The 19,457-nt window shown below is 35.7% G+C and overlaps 1 protein-coding gene across 1 annotated transcript in view; it reads left to right on the forward strand.

The window, feature by feature from the left end:
- The window catches only part of LOC149146668 (coatomer subunit epsilon-1-like), a 44,165-nt gene extending 36,990 nt beyond the window's left edge, over positions 1-7,175 (forward strand). The window contains exons 4-7 of the mRNA XM_089447152.1: positions 6,021-6,156; positions 6,255-6,410; positions 6,670-6,749; positions 6,880-7,175. Of these exons, the coding sequence (XP_089303278.1) occupies positions 6,021-6,156; positions 6,255-6,410; positions 6,670-6,749; positions 6,880-6,973 (466 nt within the window). The 3' untranslated portion in view covers positions 6,974-7,175. The remainder of the gene's footprint in view (positions 1-6,020; positions 6,157-6,254; positions 6,411-6,669; positions 6,750-6,879) is intronic.
- Positions 7,176-19,457: the final 12,282 nt, after the last annotated feature.

Genomic DNA, 19,457 nt, shown 5'->3' on the forward strand with positions numbered 1-19,457 from the left:
GGTATGTTACCCTCAGGTTTGACATCCTTCTCACTAGGGTGTGTTTCAAACTTTCAACTGTAGATTGAATCTCCTCGTCAAAGTGCTGCCAAGAGGTTTTCATCATATTTCTGGGGTGATATTAAAGTTGCTACTCGGTTTGGAACCAATGATACTGTCTTTGTTATGTCTATCCTACAGTGGTTTCGAAATACAGACTCAATGACTGAATAAATGAGTCTCTGATGCTTTGAGGCTCTAAATACCACTGGTGAAATAGATGAAGCAGCTTCACGAATAGCGTAAAACATGAATAACTGTCACGAACCCAGATCGTCATGAACCCAAAAATTTTCTAGCCAAGAGGGGGCTAAGCTGAAAACTGGGGACTTCCTGGATGGCATCAGCATAAAAGGAAAACAAATGGCTGGGAAATAATTCAAATGCCAAACTCTCACCAACTCCCTCGGCCTTGGCTTCTCCCTCCGTAAAGAAAACATTTTAAAAGCTGATGAGAAGCTATTGGAACTTGGAAGTACCGAAGCGGCCACCAAACTAACGATGAGCCACCAAACTAACAAAACCCAGAAAATCTTGAGCCAATAAACTAATGATTTTGCGCTCTTGCTGAAGTTACAGGCTGGCCAGGTCCATAACCCCCATCTAACCACAAGTTCAACCCCCTGGGCTTCTCTCCACCGCTGCTGCCACCTGACTGAATAGGGGAACCAGGGTTTTCCTGGTTGGTGCAATTTGTTGGACAAAATTTACCCTTTGGCCAGAAGGGCCAACAAGAGAAACCATGGCTGCAAAATTTTACACCCAGAAAAATATAGAAGCAACTGTAAATTGCAGAAACAAATACAATACACACACAATGCTGCAAATAAACACATAACATTGGAATTCAGACTAAAGTGAGAACAAACTAAACCGCAAACTGTTAACAACACGAAGCTGTTGCAAATACACTGCTACAGAATCTGGATTCTTCATTAACACTGGCAAAATTTACACAATATGCAGCCATCCCTGCCATAGCGGCAAGGAGACTGCGTAACCTTTACACTGTTCTCTCAATCCCAAAACCCTATGCAGAATGCCAATGAGAGACCCCAACTCTAATCCCAGATTCCCAACACACCTCAAAATCCCTAACTCTAAGCCTATCTAAAGCACGGGAGGGAATATTTTAATTTTTCAATGAAAAATATCTACTCACCTCTCTTCCCTCCATTTGAATTACATTCCATCGCATGTCATTTTACATGTGCATTTTGCATTTACATTTACATTTAATCTTCTAATTAACCAAAAATCATGGTTTTAAAAAAAATACATGAAATAATTCATTTTTAACGAAATATATATATATATATATATTATATTTCATTAAAAATGAATTATTTCATGTATTTTTTTGAAACCCTTCATTGAGATTTGACCAGTCTCGGTTTGAAACCTGGTTTATTATATGGACTGGTCCGGTCACCGGTTCCAGTTTTGAATACTATGAGTTAGACCTACTTTATATTATCATATAAGTTGATTGATTATTGATGAGATACTTCATTTTATATTTACATTTATCTGATTTATATAAAGCATGATGCATCATGATTTCAGTCTTCAGTTTTAAAACTATGTGATGGTTTCAGTTCTAATATTTTGTTTCGCAAATACTTTTGATTTTTAAGTTTCAATATATATATATTTTAAACTAGAAATATATTATTGTATTTTTTGTACATGTTGTTCCCCCACCATATCCAGATCCTGGGTTTTCAAAAATCTGGTGGATCTGTATTCGGATTCGTATCTGTTTCTGTTTTGTTGTAACTTAGCCCGCAAGGTAGGGAACCATTGTATAGTGATTGTTTATGGAAGGATCAACTCTTGTTCACTTGCTTCTTCAAGGGGTGTAACCCCTTGATGAACTAGGCTCCAATATAGTAAGACATCAATACATTATCAATGAGGACTCTATCCTTATTTATAGTTATAAAGCAAACCCTAACCATAACCAATTGCTACCTACTGCATATGTTAGACCTACTTTATATCATCATATCAATTGAGTGATTATTGATGAGATACTTAATTTTGTATTTACATTTCTCTGTTTTGTATAAAGCATGATGTATCATGATTTCAGTCTTTAGATTTAAAACTATCTGATGGCTTCAGTTCTAATATTTTGATGCATAAATTTTTTTGATTTTTAAGTTTCAATATATATATATTTTTAAATTAGAAATATATTATTGTATTTTTTGTACATGTTGTTCCCCCACCATATCCGGATCTTGGCTTTTCAAAAATCTGGTGGATCCATATTCGGATTCGTATCTGTTTCTGTTTTGTTGTAACTTAGCCCGCAAGGTAGGGAACCATCGTATAGTGATTGTTTATGGAAGGATCAACTCTTGTTCCCTTGCCTCTTCAAGGGTTGTAACCCCTTGATGAACTAGGCTCCAATATAGTAAGACATCAATACACTATCAATGAGGACTCTATCCTTATTTATAGTTATCTAGCAAACCCTACCCATAACCAAATGCTACCTACTGTATATGTTGTTCCCTAGAGTCTTGAGGTGCTTTTTCCCATTCAATCTTTATTTGATACTTTTATAGGTACAGATTATGGGTTGTTTTCCCCCCCAGGTGTAATAACTCTATGCAATAGATCAAATGACAAATGTAAAAGCAAGGTTAACCTAAACATGAACAATCACATGCATTGATTGCTAGAGGTATTTGTATGTTGGAGCTTAGAGTCTCAACAACATTTACTTAAAAAGTAACACGACACGACACGTCCTTGCCCCCCCTCGTGTCACACATTCCACATGTTGGACACGACATGTGGGTGACACGTGTTCGACACGAGTTTGACTCGTGTCTTATTTGTAGGACACGAGTTTGACTGGTGTCTGACACAAGCCCTACTAGTGTCCCAAAAATTAGACACGTGTCCAGTGAAAAAAACATCTTAAAATTGATTTATTGCCTCCTTCTCATGCAATTCAGTCACAAGTTTGGAGATCTCAAAGGTTTTGGAGTGCAACTAAGGGTGATTAAGAAATGTTTAGGGATTCCAAGTGGTGGGAAGTGGATTTTTAACATTACCATTATTGACTCAGGATGTTTGAGAGTGGTTCCGACCTCATCGTATTTCATATGTAGAAATTAGAATTTTAGATCCCACTCAAAATCCATCAGACTTGACAGTGTTCAGGATTTCAAGATTGGGGGATTCATTTTTATTGGAGTTTGTTATGTATGAGCCCGAGGATATCGAACTCATAGTTTTAAAAATTGGAACTGGTGACCGGACCAGTCCACCTATCAAACTGGGACTGGTCAGATCTCAATGAACTGGTCTTTAAAAAAATACATGAAATACTTAGTTTTTAATGAAAAAACTATTTTTAAGATTTAAAACCATGATTTAAAACCAATAGAGATAAAATATGCAAAGTTTGCTCATCTATATACCAGGTAAAGGTGAATATATCAAATTGGCACTGAGTGCAATACATATTAGCAACATAATACATAATCAATGAGGCTCTAAATGGCCTCTAGAGTCTAAAAACAATGTTGTCACTGGCCTAATACAAGTCTACATATCTGTGATCAGCATGAACACTCCTCATCATGATCAAACTCATCACCACTACTAGACAAGGGATCATCAATATGAGCTACGTAAATAATCTGGCTGAGTGTTTGAGGACTCCTAAAACTTTGCAATCTTAGCAATAGTGGTAGTAGTAGCAACAAAAATAGACATCAAAACTACAAATCACTGATCAACATGATCACTCATGAAACTCATCATTGATTTAGCGCTACTAAAAATGGATCATCAGCAAGAGATACATAAACATCATCTCGCTCAAAGTCTTCAGACTTGGATTGCTCAACCTTATAATATGATAGAAATTGAAGTTTAACATGCCTAACTAGTGATTTTGGTTTGAGTGAAGGTTCATCTCCTTAGCCTTATAATGTGGTAGAAAATCCCTGACCAATTATTTTCCTTTGAGTGAAAGGTACATTATTGTTAAGGCCATGGTAGAGGAGTACAAAAATCAATGCCACCAACATGAAGGTTCTTAAAGGGCTTCATGTTCTTGATCAAATGCCAATCTCATACCCTCATGCATGATAGAATCAAATGGAAACATTGCAAATCCACAAACCAGGAAATCCTGAAAACCATCAAGTCTCCTAAATTTTGAGTGAACTATGAAATTCTATTTTCTCCATATGAAATCCAATGAGGTCGAAACCACTCTTGAACATCTTGAGTCATTTCATGGTAATGTTAAAAATTTAAGTCAAAGGATGAAAATCAAAGTGACATTTCCTTTAATTTTCATTTTCTTCTTTTTACGAATTTAACATTGCCATTTGACATTGATTGCTAGTGTTGCTAGGGTTGATATGTGTGAGGCAAATGAGAGGGGGGGGAGCATGCTTTTCTTAGACGGGTTGTTTTTGGAGGGAAACAATTCCAAATTTCCCTCAAAACAACATCGAAACTCAGAAAATTACATTCTGTGGGGTCTGTAGCTGGCCTGCAATAAACTGGCCGGTTTATGAAGGAACTGGCTGGTTTGGGCCAGTTTTTGTGGTTTTTTGGTGAAATAGGCCCATAAACCGGTTTTTTTGTTCGGTTTGACCCGCCCAATGAACCGGCCGGTTTGACCGGTTTCCGGTTCAAGGCGGTTGGTTTTAAAACAATTATGGAACTAGCATTTAATTAAGAGGACCAAGCCCTCTATGTGTCTTGATGTTGGTGGCATTGATTGTTGAGCTCTTTTGTCATGACCCTAGTAAAAATGTACACATCACTCAAACAAAATTTCAATTTGACATGTTGAGCTGTTTCTATCTTATTTTAATGAGGGTGATATTGATGAGGAGGATCCCAATAGAGGCAATCATTTTGATGAAATGTAATACTAGATATTTGTTGTAGCATGATTTCTTTTGGATTCTACAGAGTCCAGACCATTTTAAGGCCTCTTTGTTGATGTATTTTTGGTTCAGAGATGGATTGCACTTAATGTTATTTTGGTTATATGCATTAGTTATATGATTGAATTTAAATTATTATCATGTAAATGTTTTATATATTTCATATTTTATCTGTAATTCTCTAATTAGTTATAATTTTTTAATATATATTATAGTTTTAAATATATATATATTTCATATTTTATTTGTAATTCTCTAATTAGTTATAATTTTTTAATATATATTATAGTTTTAAATATATAATATATAAGGTGTCCTCCATGTCATGTTCTGGGGGGTCACCATATCACGTGTTGAATACAAATATTTTTGTGTCCTCCGTGTCCCAGTGTCCTTGTGTCATGTGACTCAGCTTAAAAAACATTCAGGGTTGTACAAGCTCTCCCAGAATTAAGTTAAAATGGAGAACAGAGCTCGTAGAAGTAGTATCATCATGGAGAACAAGTGGCGTGGATGAAGCCTACTATAAATTGTTTCAGCTACAGGATGGCAATGTTTTGGTGTTTTATCAGTGGTCTTCGGTTGGCTGTTTCTGGGCTTTTTCTTGTTTCTTATATTTCATTTCATTTCATATTGTTGTATAATTTTATCTGAAACCCTTTCATGTCTAACTTCGATATCCTAAAAATCTTTAGATGTGTTTTCTACAATCCACTGTTATGTCAGTCTATGCCCTTTGATATTGATAATAAAAGTAAACTTAGTTCTCACCATGTTCATCTCTGAAAGCAGGAAATTTAAGGCCCGTATCATGTATGTGGCCTATCACAAATGTTTTGCCTATATAAATATGTCAATACCCTATCTTATTACATCTAGTGCACTTATGTCTTCTATATGGTCTTGTTGATAGAGTCTGCTTGGTCTAGTATGTTGATGTTCTAGCCTAATTGAAATGCTAATTTACCTTTTAATGCCAGCAAATTCAGTTATTCCGTCCAAAGATACCATCACCATCGCTCAGTTTCTGAACAATTTTACCTTGTGCAGGTATGCTCTGAATGTTCAAATATATCTCAAGATGCACAGGTCTGATTATGCAGAGAAGCAGTTGAAATTAATGCAGCAAATTGACGAGGATCATACTCTGGCACAGCTTGCAAATGCTTGGATAAATTTGGCAGTGGTAAGTCTGTTATGGGCTATTTACCTTTCATCTGCATTAGAATGTGAACATTGTACCTGAACTGACCTTTTGAGTTGTATGTTGAATGGTTTTGGCAGGGTGGTTCAAAGGTCCAGGAAGCATATTTAATTTTTCAGGACTTTGGTGACAAGTATCAGCCAACTGTTACTATTCTAAATGGCAAGGCTATTTGCCTTATGCACATGGGAAGATTTGATGAAGCTGAGACAGTGCTTCTAGACGCTTTGAAAAAGGTGTTGTTACTTGCCCCAATTTTCTCCGTGTTGTAAATCCATCTTCTCCTAGCCACTAAAAACAATATAGCACATTCATATAATATGGTGGCAGAAACTGTAAAAACCGAGGTTATTAACTGGTTGCCAACTATATTTATTTTCATTAATGACTTGCTTATTCTTGTCTCAACATTAATGGCATTGTTAAAACGTCTCAAGAAACTGCTAATTTTAGCTGTTATTAAGCTGACGCTTTACAATGGCCCTTTATGTGCAGGATGCCAAAGATGCAGATACTAATGCTAATCTAGTAGTTTGCAATCTTCATCTTGGTAAACCAGCTACACGCTATCTCAGGTAAAATCAAGAATTCCAAACTTGCTTTCTGGCTACAGTGCTCATGGATTTGGAAGCTTTTCTGATATGGATTGCTTTTACCTAAATCTTCATCTAAGCTGTTTCATTTTATTGTGTTTGATTGATACAGTCAGTTGAAATTGTCACATCCAGAGCATACACTCATCAAGCATGTGACTAGTGCAGAAGAGAGTTTTGATAGGGCTTCTCAAGCAGTGGCATAGGATTTCTGTGACCAAATGAATGATATGGTGAATGAGGGAAGGATTATATTGAAGTTTATCATTAGTTTGTTAATTGATGAGCTTTCTTTTGGCTTTGCGTGTCTTGGCCTCGTGTGGTGGCAGCTCCATCTTTCAATGTAGGCCAATGCAGTTTGCTCCATTTCTTGTCCTAGAAATGGCAAGTTGAAGGACGAGTCATCTATTCAACCATATTAGTTTGTTTAAATACATATGTAGCTAGCATAGGTAGAATTTCTTTGAGTTCAGTCTATTTTTTTCTAAATTCTTTTCACACTTTATGTAATTGACTAGGCAATGTTCCTTTCTGAACAAAGAAAAACGGAAAGTATTCCATATTTGAAAAAAATTCCGTCTCACTGTTTTCCGTATGCATTTTTTGGTTGGAGATTCTTTTTCTGTTGAATTTTGACTTCTGTCTCGGTAAGAAGGCAGATTACATGTGGTTTCTCCATGCCTGTGTTGTGTGTAGAGTAACAAAGTAGTATGATATTTGCATAAAGCAAGGAATCATCGCATTTCTCCTGCCGAACCATATGCCCTTGGGAATATGCTTGGTTTTGAAGTGCTATTATATTTTTGTTGTTTAACTGCCTGGATGGTGTGGGCCGAAATGGCGACACTCTACTATTGTTTTTAGAAACTTGTTTGCATTCCTGGACATGCATTGGATTGTTGAAGAAATCTGAATGCTTTCTAATTTTCACCACGTTATTGTGTCAAATTCTTAAAAACGTTTTAAGGTGGTTTGGCTTTTTTATGTTTATCAATATCTCTTTGTTGGGTGTATAAAGGCTTGCAAAGTTCGGTCTAGTGGCTTATTTACATGTATTTTATGCAGATGTTTTGAATTACCAACCACATTATTTTGTATTTAATGTGGACCTGCATTGTATAATCCTTTGTTTGTGACCCTGGAATTTGCAATCTGAGGTAGATTTCATTCACCTTGTGCCATTAACGTTATTTTTTATTTGATTTTCTCATTTGAAATCAATGACATGCGTACCATGATCTATGTTGTATGGTATAATCCTTGTAAGCTGTGGAAGCAGTTTAAAGATAATTGAAATCGTGGGCATGCATGCCATATGCTCGTGGGTCATAGGGCTCGTGTCATACATATCCACAGTGCCAACAGAGTTGGCAAAGTATTTGTCCTACAAGCCCACAAATGATAAACCAACCGTCATAAATGGTGAGGCAGTAAGAATTTCAACACCAATTATGTGATGAGTTTATATATAGAGATAATCTATCTGTTTGTGTATTTCTATCTTTATTTTTTTAAACCTTGAAGTATGCAACGTAAATAGTGTGAGTGGGCCCAATGGTTAAGAAAGTATGTTTTCTCTTAAGAGTCCTCAGGTTTAAGTCCCGAGCGTGATAAAGAATGTACATTTCTGTAAATTTTAATAGTTAAATTACTGTGTGGAGGGGTACCTTCTCCCACAAACAAAAAGTCCTCATACATCAATTTGGTGTTCTGGCTTGATTGTGACCTTATTATTAAAATATAATTAATATTATTGTAATAAGCTTTGTGAGTTTATGCGCCTTATGCCATAGAAGTGATTGGAAGTCATAGGCTAGAGAGACTCATTGTGTGGATAAATAAACAAAGCGTAAACATATATCAAGAGGATGAATAAACATACTTAAGCATATATTGATTACATACTCGAGGTGTGTCTAAATATGTGAGTACAATTTATATATAAGATCCTTGCTCATAATTTGAATGTGTATAGAATGCCTTGAAGAAACAACATGATATAACAGAGATATCGATTTAGTAATATTTTTTGCAACAAATATTTTGCTACATTTCCCCCCACCTTTGGAATATTTGGATGAAAGGCATATCAATTGTCAATCAAAATAGTTGATGACCTAGGAAGACTTAAATATAACCCAAACTAGAAGCAGGGACCTCATGACAAACTTTGCCTTGAAACAGTTTGTCAATCTGATTGAACTGTCTCACAGGGCTAATAATTTGATTTATTGGTATTATTTGTCCAGAGAGTTTTTTTTTATTGGTATTATTTGAGCAATTTTTTTGGTTAATTTTTATATCTCTATAATTATGCCGATAGGTGTACCTATTTCAATTTATGGATGGAGGCTTGAGTTAGTTAGTTAGTTAGTTTTTTTTTTTAATCCCATCCATTGATTTCTTGGTAAATCAATGGATGAGATTGAATGATTCGTATGATAATAGCATGGAGGGTTGTGATTTCACCAAACCCTCTCCTCTTGAACGTTACATATAATTTAATAATAAATATTTTTTTTATTGAAATTGAAATGGTGACAGTTCAAACTATTTGTTTCCACAACTGTCTATGTGTTTGCACCATGTGGTTGATGACACCTTCCCATGGGGTGACTTGCAAGGCATTCATACAGAGTGGTCTGTCTGTGTTGGTCAAAGTTGCCATTGATGTCAACATGGCATTATTAGAGATGGCAAATATTCTTGTGACACATGAATGACCCACCTTATGCAAACCCTAGGAGAAAACTCTAAGCATAAAGATGATGCATATTCAAGTCACATGATGCATATATTCCTAGCTACATTTATATCCCTATCTTGAATGATCTAATAATGCATGATCTAAATGATGAAGCCCTAAATGCCCGTGATCTATCTTGAATGATCTAATGATGCATGGATAAATGATTGACAAATAGGATGCCCTAAGCCTTAGCCTTGTTTGAAGATGCCCTAATCCTTATAAATGAAGAACACATGTGAAGAACCCTAGCCCTTGTCCTTGATGAAGATAATAATGGCATGGATGATTGTTGAAGGTCACATTTGGAGCTCTAATGAAGAAGCCTTAGATGCCCTAATCCTAAAAGCTTGAAGGCCTAAAGTCTATGAAGAAGGAGCCCTAGACATAAAATACGAAAGGCTGCCTTGGATAAAATAATGATGACAAGTTCACAAACTATAATTTTATTGATGATAAAAAGGCCCTAATTGAAGCTAGAATTGTGTGACTTATAAAGGATATTTTTTCCTTTCTAATGAGCCCGCCCTTGTCTTCTAACTCCTTGTAGATCGAGAGAAAATATTTTTTCAAGACGAAATATTATTGATGCTAGCCGACCTAAGCCTACTTGTGCAAGTCGTCCTTACCTCCAAGGGTCATGTCTCTTCATTAAAGGTCGAAATCAATATATATTGATGTCAAAATACTTCATTTGAGCTCATTAGTTCGGTGAAGAATTTAGAGATAAGGTATAGAAGTTGTAAGGAGGTCGAGGAGAATAAAAGGAGATCACTTTTTGGGTGTTTTCGGCTATATTCCATTGCAGCTCGAACCACAATATACAAAACTTACTAAAGACTTAGATTTGTGACCTTTTTGGAGCTCGGACTTAGCTTAGATAACATAGATTAATAGCTCAGATTTGACCTCCTTCAAGCTCAAATTTGGTGCATCCCTCGGCTCTGTGGAATGCAGATTGATTGGAAGCCTCAAATTAATGGAAAGAGCTTTGGAAGTGTGGGCAGTGATACCTGAACTAGCTCAGAGATAGCCCAGAACTATGACGTCCTTTGGAAATAGCTCAAAACAGTGACATAGGAGCTTGGCTTTGTGGCAAGAGGACTACACCTCGGACTGCTAGCACCTTTTGGAGGCTCGTTTCTGCACCCTTGACACCCACCTGTGGGAGGCCGGAACTGTGGAGATAGTTGTGAGAACAATCATCTCTTCTAGCTTAGAAATAGCCTAAAATTGTAGAAGGATAGCAGACCTTAGACAATTGCCTATTGAGTCACCATTAGAGTTCAGATTGTTGACTTTGTGAGCTCAATATTTGTGCCTTGGATTTGTGGTGTGTAGACCACTGAAAAAGCTCAGATTTATAAGAAGCTTGGATCTAGAAGGCTCAGAACTGTGAAAAGTCATCACCAACAACTTAGATCTAGTGACAATGTCTTGTGGAGAACTCGAAACTTTGGGGAAGTTTTTTTCTAAGACAATTTTGGGCTATGATTGATACCTTGAAGAGAAGACTTCTTGTATATCTTTGAAGCATTCCTTCCGGACTTGTTGAAGAAGTAATTTGAAGAACCTTGTTAAGGAACTGTAGTGGAGCAAACCTGGGGTTTGAACTAATTTGAAGTACTCTTGAAGGAGGGTTGATTTTGAATATCTTTTTTTTTTGGAGCAGGCTTAGAGCAGCCTTTGATGACATGCTAGATAATTGGAGCGTTGGAGAACTTTGTGAAGTAGCCTATTGAAGATTTGTGGAGATTATTGAAGACCATGATGCATTCAAGCCATCATTAGGTGACCTTGAAGAAGTTTGTTTGGGTGAAATGAAGAGCTGTGGTGACACCTTCTGAGAAGACAAAGTTGTCATTTGATGAGCTAAGCGCTTTTATTGAGGGCATTGTTGAAGGTGAAGTTTTTGTCAGGGCTTACTGCAAAGGATATTGGGAGCCTTGAAGAATCATTAAACTTATCTTGACGAATTGAAGTAGTGGGTTGTAGCCCTAAAGGATAGGAGTCCTCAAGAAGACTAGGTTGGAGCCTGTACCAGGGACAGGGTTAGAGCCCTAGAGGTTGGAGCCTCGTTATGTCCAACTCGGTGCTTGGCAAAGTACAAGTTGGAGCCTAGTGGATTGATGATTGGAGTCTTCATCTAGGGTTGGAGCTCTAATTTATTATTGTACTTGATTCATTGTAAAGAGGATTGGAGTCCTCTTCATTTTTGATTAACACAATTATTAGTATTCTATCATTGTTCATTTTGTGTTCTAATTATAAGTGATCTGAACTGGTAAAAATAACAATTGAAAAGAAATACTGATTCACCGGCCCCCCCCCACAATATTTCCCAGTCTGGTTGTTTTCCTTCTTGATATGCTGTTTTTTTCTCTCAAATAAATTGTTTCTAGATTGTTGTCTCGAGTTTCTGGTGGCACCAACAATAGGGAGCTTATTCATCATGTGATTTCGTTATTCTTCATTGTATATACTAGTGCTGGTTTCAAGCTTGTGAGCGATGGAACTTCGCAAAAGTATTTGCAATTTTCTTTCAAATTTCTTCCTCTCATATATTGTTAATAGATAGATAGATGGTTCTCTACCAGGTTTTCTGTGTTTTGAGAGGGTTAAGTGCATCTTTTCCCTCCTAATGTTATTGGATCATGGCTGCTGCAACAACGAGAAGGTTACTCACCTCCCTCTCATATTTCGTTATTTTTAATATGAATTTTTTTAGGTGAATTCAAATTTAGATCTATCTTTCCACAAAGAATACATTTGTATTTTTAACATTTTAGTGTTAGGTTTATAAGATTGCAACCAAGAAAAAACCTTAGATCAACTTTAAAGTGTAGACCATGTATAGTGCCAATTAAGAAGTGTGACCTGCATTATAATTTAAGTTGAAGATAAATTGATACTTTAGATTAGAACTTGAAAGGAGTAAGCTAGATATATTGTAGCTTGCTTTTGGTTATGTTGTGAATTGCGAGAGTATCATTAGGTATCCATTGCCTTTTATAGTTCTAAGCAAACAATGGGTTGGAAGGTTTAAATTTTTTGATCGAAGGTCATAAATTATTACAATTGTCACAATGTGCACTTTTTAAATCTACTCGTCTGTCTGAAAAGGTGATACCACACATTAGACCTAAGAACCAATAAAGTTTATTTTGACTCGCAAGTTTGTTTCGACTGATTTGTAGGCATGTTAAAAACCACCGTAAGCCCCTTGTAAAAACATAGTAGTTTTTAATGAGAGCTTTTTGTAATGAACTCCAAAATCTATTTTTGGGTCAAATTTGTATGTCGATCCTCTCAACACTGAGATTCATCTACCCAGTGAGGCGATTCATCTACCAAGTGAGGCTATTCTATTAGGGTTAGGTGTTTGGTTGCATAACATTTTTAGTATTTGTGTTTATATCTATTAGTGAAAATTTGAAGTATTATTATGTATATGCCTATCAACGTATATCAACCACATTTACCAATGTGGTTGTGCCAATTTTTAATTTATATACATTCATTTTACCACACCTTCGCGCATTTAAATCAAAAGTGGGGGTTTGGTCACAGATCTTTCCTCCACATTGGAATTTGTTGATGGAAGACAGACATGTTGTTAGTGGAGACTTGAAGGTCCTGATGAGATTTGATTTTAAGAGCTGTGTAGGCTCACGCAAGAGTATCTATTAATCAAGTCAATCCTTAACCCTTGGGGCTACATAAATCTACAAATATACACAAAACAAATTTATTTATATTTATATTTGGCTTCTACCATGCATTCTTGTGAGCTTACCATGTGGGTGTAGAATGTAAGATCCATGCTAATGTTCATCCCATTTTTAGTGCAAAATTTCTACATTGGAATGAAATGTGCAATGCAAATAATAATTGAAATGAAGTATTATATTGTGTCAATTATTAGACATAGATTTATCTCATTGTAAAGAGCAACCACTTGTATGTAGAAGGGATATTTCCATCCATGTTCTCATCCACCTTGGATTGTGGGTTATTGGGAGTCATGTTATTATGTGCATGATATTGAAACATTTATAAGGGATAAGCCTTGTAAGTTGTCATGATGTCATTGTTCACACAAAGATGAACATAAAATCATCATTATATAGACGGTGCATAACAATATGTACATGCTTTGAGGAAGTTTAATAATTTAAACAAATAGACTTACAATTGTATTTTTAATGTTAAAGTTCTTATATTTACTATTTCAAGAAGAAACAAAAAAATACATTGTAATGTGCTTGGAAGGAGTTAGAAAATCTCACTCAAAGCAACCAAAAACCCATTCAAAAAATCCAAAAGGTGCTATTGTTCAGCAAGAGCCCTATTTTACATACATCTGGAAAAAGCCATATAGGCTCTCAATAAATGTCTCTTATTTCTAGATATTCTCCATGGATATGATGAGATATTTGATTTTTCAGTGGTCTCTGCTAGTTTTAGATCTTGATGGATGCAGTGAATAAGGTTTTTGATTTTTACCATTACCCACAAATTGTGGCAGACTTAATCATTGAGAGTTAATCATATAGGAATTTGAAGATGGCTTGATGTTGTGATACTGCAACATCCCCCTATTTAATGAAAGTACATCTCTGCAGAGTTAGATCTTGCTTTAAAATCCATTTTCGCTTGGACATGGCTTCCTTATGTATGTGTTGAAAATATGTTGACAATAAATTTTAGAATTTTTTTCCCTCTACAAGTATTTGTCCCTTATCCCAATGAAATGTTAAAACAATTTTTGTCATCTTATATCAAAAGTAGAACTCTTACTCTGCATTTTCCCAAGGTCTTCTTGACAAGCACAATCAAAGTGACCACATGTATAGGATTTGTCTATATTTAGACATATAATTATCCTTGAAGGGTTTTACCCCTGCATATCAATTCTTATTTGATGGATAATCTGAAAGGGAAAAATGTTGTTGTTTGGGTGAAGAAAATTTTATTTTTAGAAAACCAAAGTGCCTTGTGTGCTCTCATTGCCATGCCCTTAAAACTATTTTCCCAAATACACTGCTACAAAGATTCCTTGCAAGAAACCTAATTGCAACGCTTCCTACCAAACCTCTTGTATGAACAATTTACCAACAAATGGTTTATAGTTTTAGCATTTTTTCATTTGCATAACACTCGTATCTTTGGCCTTATATATATATATATATATATATATAGATCAAACATTTCCCATGTCAAAACGTTGGCTAACCAAAAGAAAAGTTTGATTTTTAAAGGTGGATTTATCTTCTATAGGGCTTCCACCACCAACCTTGTTTCCCTCTACCCTCTAGAACATCACAACATATCTAAATCAGCATTCAACCTCCTCCAATAACTATCTTTGGACAAACTATTTCATTGCCCTCATCACTCAACCTCAAAGAAACATGTTGGAGTCTTTCTATGAAGTAGTTCTAGTTTTTAACCTCCTCTCCTTGAACCCCAAATTGATTACCTTTTTTTGTCCTTGGTTCCAAATGGAAGAGTGATGCGAGTCAGCTACAATTGCCAAACAATGAATGCCATGCATATATATGCTATTGATTAAAGGTTTGGGTAATATATGACTTCTAGTACATCCTATCCATGGTTTCCTCCCTATCCTAACCATGCCCCCATTTCAAACTCTCTATGTTAGTGAATTTTCTAGCTAGTGGAAAAGTTTGACTATTGCCTTTTGAAAAACATATTCCCACTATTTTCGCTAGAAATTTGGTACTCGTGTTCGAAGGATGAGGAGCCAATGTGTATTTGCATGATCACTTGTTTCCATACTCCCTATATTAAAGCCCCTATAATGTTTTAGCTAGTCATAGAATACCTTTGGTTTTGCTATCTTACTACATTTCTATTTCATTGGTGGAATACCTTTTCTTTATCCAATACCATGAGACACTTGAGTGATATTTCCTTATTTTTTAAAGCATACCTTTTGGGATTGCACACTAATGAATGCTAGTGAATAGTGATAGCTTTAAGTATTGATTTCAATCGATTGAATCTTCCTCATGATAACCATATATAACACTAGTTTGAAACACTTTTCTCATCTTTTCAAATAGCTAGTGATTGTGTTTGAAACTATAATCCTCTGGTTTTAGCACAAACCTTAGGTACTTCATCCCATTAGCAAAATAAGCTAGATCAACAAGAACGTATTTGTATTCGTCTTCTTTCTAGTTAATGTACTATTTTATTAAACAAAATAGTGGATTTATGTGAGTTAACCTCCATTTTAGTTACTCTGTAATGTAAGCCCAAAATTTCCTTGTATTTCTCTACTTCCCCTATAGTACCAATGCCAGACGTAACAATATAATCTAGAAATGATAAACGAGATATTGTGAGTTGTGTTTATTTTTATCTCTTTTACGATATCTTCTCTTTTATGTTCATTCACTAGCCTTCTTAGGCTTTGACTACTAGTAGAAAAAATAATGGTGACATGGGTTAACCTTGTGAACATGCTTTGATGAGTAAAAATCTTGGATGCATAACTTTAAATTAACATTGCAAATGATAATAATGATAACACATTATACAATTTATCACTTATAGACCATTCCAATATAAAAAACCATCAGTTTTGCTCGTTTTCCATGCATCCAACTTTAGATCCACATGTTTTGAAGTCCTTTTTGATCTACTTCTATTGTGTCATGAATGTCTTTCATGTACAACTTGATGTTGGAAATATTGATAGGGGGGTTGAATTAGTATTTCGTTACTTTTGACAAATTTTCACTTAGTTAATCTTGAAGCTAAATTCACATCACATAATCAATCATCCACATTGTATGAATATAGAGATTAAAGTGCAAATCAAAATCTGAAAAAGACAACAATATTTCTTATATTACGATCTTTTGTGAAGACAACAATCCTCTCTAAGCACCCACTTACAAAAATTGTAGGCTCCAACCTATCAAGAAGACGAAGATACAAATCCTCAGTAACACCAACTTCCAGTGATTGTAGGCTCCTACTTGAACTCAACATTTGATCCATTAGAAGTTGAACTTCAGATCAGGTCTCAAGTTGGCGTTTAGGACACCAAGACTTGGCCTTCATACCAGGGTTGAACAAGACCTTCAAATAGCAAAACTCAACCTTCAAATAACCTAACTTGTTTATTGAAACTTGGGCTTCAAAAAATTGTACTTAGCCCTAAAACTTGGCCTTCATAGAGACCGAACTCTGCCCTAAAATGAGAATTGTAGCTATGTAGTATCCCAAACTAGGAGATACAATGAATACCAAAACATGCACTAAGATACAACAAGAAAATACAACCATGCAAGCATAATTTTTATACAAGCAGAAATAAATCAATAAACCATAGAATAACAACAACAAATCTAAGCCATTTTATTAAAATTTCTTTGGAGTTGAGTACAATAGAGTAGAATGATAGAACTTGGGCTTGCTAATGCAAGAATGCAATACCCAGGTGAATATCTAAGCAAAAATCTAATTGAAATGTCTCAGTCTATCCCAATGCACTGCTCATAAAATTCCTTTGCTGCTACTAGAGGTGAATTGTCATTTATGCCATTAGATTTGCTCCAAAAATTATGCAAAATTAACTGCAGGCTTCTCTCACCCAAATCCACCAAACCCAGAAAAATCTTGGACTAATTCTAGCTGACCCGGAAAGCCCCAAAATGTGCAAATTACCCAGAAAACAATGTTGTTATTGCTACTGCTGCTGCTAGAGACAATCTGCAAAATGAACCCTCAAAACTGCTCCAATTTTTTTCAAAAATCAGAGAGGCTCCTCACACCCCAACCAATAAAACCCATAAATATTTTGAGCTAATTCCAATTGACCCAAAATGCTCAAATAGTGTCAAAATCCCAACTAAACCAACAATTCGCCTTGCTCTAAGAATGAGGATGTCGGACCGAATATCGCCTGGAAAATTCTGAATTTAACCAGAAACTGTCACAAAACCCAAAAAAACCTAAAAAATTCTTGGGTTGAATCCACTAGTCACTGAAACCCCAAAATGTGTAAAAATCTTGATTAATGGACCATTTTGAGCTCCCTCCTCCCTATGATAACCTTAGTATTGAAGAAGCTCTAGATCACCCTGACATCAAGAAATGGATGAGAGGTTGGATTCCTAAATTTAAAGTAAGTCCTAATCAAGATCCCAATGTCCATATTGATGAATTCTCTTCGGCTTTAGCCCTGATAGGGATTAAATAACGAGGACACAATCATGAGATTGTTGGCCTTATCATTTGTAGGCTAAGCTAAATATTGGTATGATAACCTCCCCCATGAGATTGACACTGAATATGAATATTTTGAAGATGTATTCTTAGAAAGATGGGGTGGCACCCCTCATGAAGAATGGATAACTCATAGATACCCCTCTAAGGCAAAGCTACACGATGAAAGGAATAATCTTGAAAAGAGTCTTGGTAAAGGCGTGGAAGATGCCTCAATTCCCCCTTTAATGTCTGAAGAGAACCCTCCTCCCGTTACTTATGACAAGACCTTGGAAATGGGGGTTGGTGAAAGCTTTGGTAATCTAGGTAATGATCAATCTTTTTTAGGTCTATATGACGAACCAATGACTTTAAGAACATGTGTGTTGAGAAAAATGAGTCTATGGAAAGTGAAGTTAGGACTAACCTTACCTTTCTCATGGATATTACTCCCGATGATTCTCCTTTCGAGAACCTCGAGGAAGGTGGCCCCATTAGCCCCTTAGAGGATGACATTGAAGATTATTTCCATATTTAAAAGGAGAAATGGGAAGTTGTTGGTCCTCAATTTGATTGTGCTCCATTTATGACACCAACAAGGAGGATGAGGTTGAGAGCGGTCCTCCCTTTCTCTTAGGCATTATTTATGAGGACATATCCATCAATACCTTGGTGAAGAAGAATTATCATTTTCCCTTGCATGAAAGGGAGCAATTGGGGATGACTCATTCTCCTTTTTGGGAAGACCCTATTTTTGGTACCAACAATGATAGGATTGATAAGGCCCTTGCTCATACCTACCTTCCTTGTGATTCTGGGAGTATATTCAAATCACTTGGGCTCTAGAATTGGATTTTCAGAAAAAGGGTCTCACTGAGACTTTACCTTCCCCTTTCCCCTTTTCTATTTTTTATCATCTTGAGTCTTCATCAGGTGATCCCCTCACCCCGTGTCATATGATCTCAAGGAACCATGAGCCAAAGTATAGTGTCGAGGAAGAGCCCCTCATTGATTATAATTTACTTGCGTAGACATACCCCTAGGGTTTTAATTACTCCATGACCTCCCCTCTCCAAAGTGACCATCACCTTGAGAATCCCATTTGTTGCACCCCTTCTTTCCCTAACCATGGAAAATTTTAGGGGCAGATTTTCTCCCTTGGGCAAAATTAAGGGGTTTTAAATTTTTATTGGGCGAATATTTGTATCATAATACATTGTTACAAATCGCCTCAAATTTATTTTATAAAAAAATGAGGTATGGAGGTTAGCCCACCTTATTTTAAGGGAGAGGGCAAAAAAAGTAAATTTAATCCTTGAAATTAGGAGGTACAACCTTCCATTCGCCGTGATTTTCAAGAATAGGTATTTATGATTAGTTATTTGGCCCTCCCAATTTGCTGTAAAACATGTTTTTTTCTTTCATTTGCATGTATTTATGGTAATGGTATTAATTTCGAGAACATAATAATTCATTTTTATTTAAAAATTCAAGTCTCTTATTTTCATGTCTATTTAAAGATTGGTCATAATCATATACGAGGGTTTTTCCCAACGTTGTAGAATTTGAATAGTGGTATAGGGTTGTTCACAAAGTACTAAAACTTGAATTAATAAGTCAAGAATCAATGTACACAAGTACAGGTAAGTTTGTGTTATATATAATTATTAATTTTCTAATATATACTTGTCATTTACAAA

The sequence above is a fragment of the Pinus tabuliformis genome, chromosome X, assembly GCF_031772625.1.
Source record: "Pinus tabuliformis cultivar Carrire ecotype Pingquan chromosome X, CPIR1, whole genome shotgun sequence".
Taxonomy (NCBI): domain Eukaryota; kingdom Viridiplantae; phylum Streptophyta; class Pinopsida; order Pinales; family Pinaceae; genus Pinus; species Pinus tabuliformis.